General features: G+C 30.7%; 1 protein-coding gene across 3 annotated transcripts in view; it reads right to left on the bottom strand.

Moving 5' to 3' along the window:
- Positions 1-1,876: 1,876 nt before the first annotated feature.
- LOC108750106 (constitutive coactivator of PPAR-gamma-like protein 1 homolog) overlaps positions 1,877-2,127 on the bottom strand; it is a 9,549-nt gene continuing 9,298 nt past the window's right edge. For 2 of the 3 annotated variants that reach the window (XM_018489355.1, XM_018489357.1), the window contains exon 16: positions 1,877-2,119. In XM_018489355.1, coding sequence (XP_018344857.1) covers positions 1,972-2,119 — 148 coding nt within the window. In that variant the 3' untranslated portion in view covers positions 1,877-1,971. The remainder of the gene's footprint in view (positions 2,120-2,127) is intronic. The other variant, XR_001939410.1, reaches the window with a different exon arrangement.

Here is a 2,127-nt window from a genome sequence, read left to right as displayed (position 1 = left end):
AGGAATATTTATTTTATATGAAATTTCCAAATCGTGTATATATTTGTTTTATATAATATTTATATATATAATATATAAATAATATTTATATCATAATAATATATTGTAATGCACACAATATATTGTCAACATAAATTTAATAAACTATATGTTTCTAATAAATTGTGTAATAAATTGTAGCACATGCTAATGTAGCATATTTTTCAAACAATATGAGACATATCGTAAAGATTACTTCACAACAAACACTTTTATATTAAATATCCTTACGATATGTTTCAAATCTGTTGTTAGAAACATTATCGTATCTAAACCTCAAATTCCATTCAGGAAATCCGTTCACACAATTCTCTAACGCAAATAAATATATGATTTAGATTACGTACACACATGTACATACGGTGAACATATCCGTATGTATACGTGTCTATAACGATGTAATGTGCCACGTTTATATACATCATTATCGTGGCTTTTTCATTCTCTCTCTCTCTCTCTCTCTCTCTCTCTCTCTCTCTCTCTCACGCACGCGCGCGCGCGGGCGCACACACACACACACACATTCTCGTTTTTTCTCTTCTTTCTTTCTTTCGCTCTCTCTCTCTCTCTCTCTCTCTCTCTCTCTCTCTCTCTCCCCTTCTCTCTCTTTCTCATTCATTCTTATAATTATATATGCTCTATATTAACAATTTCTCTCACATATTCATACTCTCAGGTACAATACATTCACACACTTTACACAGGCACAACTTACGTATAATATACTGCATGAGAATTATAATCTAAATAATATATGTATATATATATATATATATAAATATATATTTTACCTATATGAAAAGCATCAGTCTCCATATGCTAATGATTATCTCAGTATCCCGTCTGACATCATTCTTATCTACAAAAATCAATTAAATGTCATCATGTATAATATGGCGTGTATGTGTGTTCACGTGTCAAACTACTTCCTTTGTCAATCAGATCGAATCACTGAGATACATCACAGCGAGCATTTCATATAATACCGGAAAATATATATTTTCGTGTAAAAAAAATAATCACACTTCTTAAGAATTAAATACTTATAGCAGCTGAGACGATTTGTTCTGAGTAGTAAAATTAGCGCATGCATACACTAATCAGTCGAGTTCCATTCCATGGTAATACGAGCAAAATTAGCTCGCATCGTTTTTTTAGCACAAGCACGATTTTTGTCTTTCTATCTTATACAGAGTGGTACATTTGGCAGTGAGGACATCATATATCGCATACGTCAAGAATAGGTAAAATCCTTACATCGTGCCGCGTGCTATCGAGACACTGTAAAGATTTCTTGTCTCCTATTATTAGATCAATATTTTGGACCCATCAGAGCTTTAGAACTATTGTGCACATAACATTTAGAATATGATCAGATAGCTTTCAAAAATAGCTACCAATATTTAGAAACTAAAACTATTTTGCTCGAAATATATTAATTTTTTATTAGTTATTAGACTAGTTATTAGACTTTATGTCATAGCTAATTTAGCAAAAAACATATAATTGCAATAAATTTAAAATCATTCTAAATCAAGCTAACTGTCACTGATTATAAATCTAATGTTCTGACATTAAATGTTAATAAATAGAACACTTAAAGAAATCTAATTAGAATAATTATATTTTTGATTATCCTATAATCTACGGATATCGTACACATTTCCTCGAAAAGTATATCTATCAAAATTTTATAATGGAGAAGCAGTAAGATATCTTTTACTAATAAATTTATAATAATTAATAATTTAATAATATTAAATTTTGTAATTAAAGAATTATCCCAAAATCTTTGTATAACAATTTTGAAGACTGATATTCCAAATGTTATTGGTGCACAATTGCTCAGAACATATAAGTAGATTGTTAACAGTCTTGAGTCATAATTTGGGAGTGGTTGCAGTCATTTTTCGAGAAGTTTTCTTTTAATATCTAATTTTCCGTTGCAACAGCAGTAGCGAGCGGTGCATCGCCCTGCCCTTTTTCCATACCCTTACCATTCTCCACCGCATCATCAAACTGACCTGGTACTGGCAGTGCGTCTTTTGTCAGTAGTGCACGATTATCGATTTGAGTTTCGCTAAAAAT

Source organism: Trachymyrmex septentrionalis, unplaced genomic scaffold (genome assembly GCF_001594115.1).
Source record: "Trachymyrmex septentrionalis isolate Tsep2-gDNA-1 unplaced genomic scaffold, Tsep1.0 scaffold32, whole genome shotgun sequence".
In the NCBI taxonomy this organism is placed as follows: domain Eukaryota; kingdom Metazoa; phylum Arthropoda; class Insecta; order Hymenoptera; family Formicidae; genus Trachymyrmex; species Trachymyrmex septentrionalis.
The sequence above is the reverse complement of the archived record's forward strand: the minus strand, read 5'-3'. Positions and strand labels throughout refer to the sequence as shown.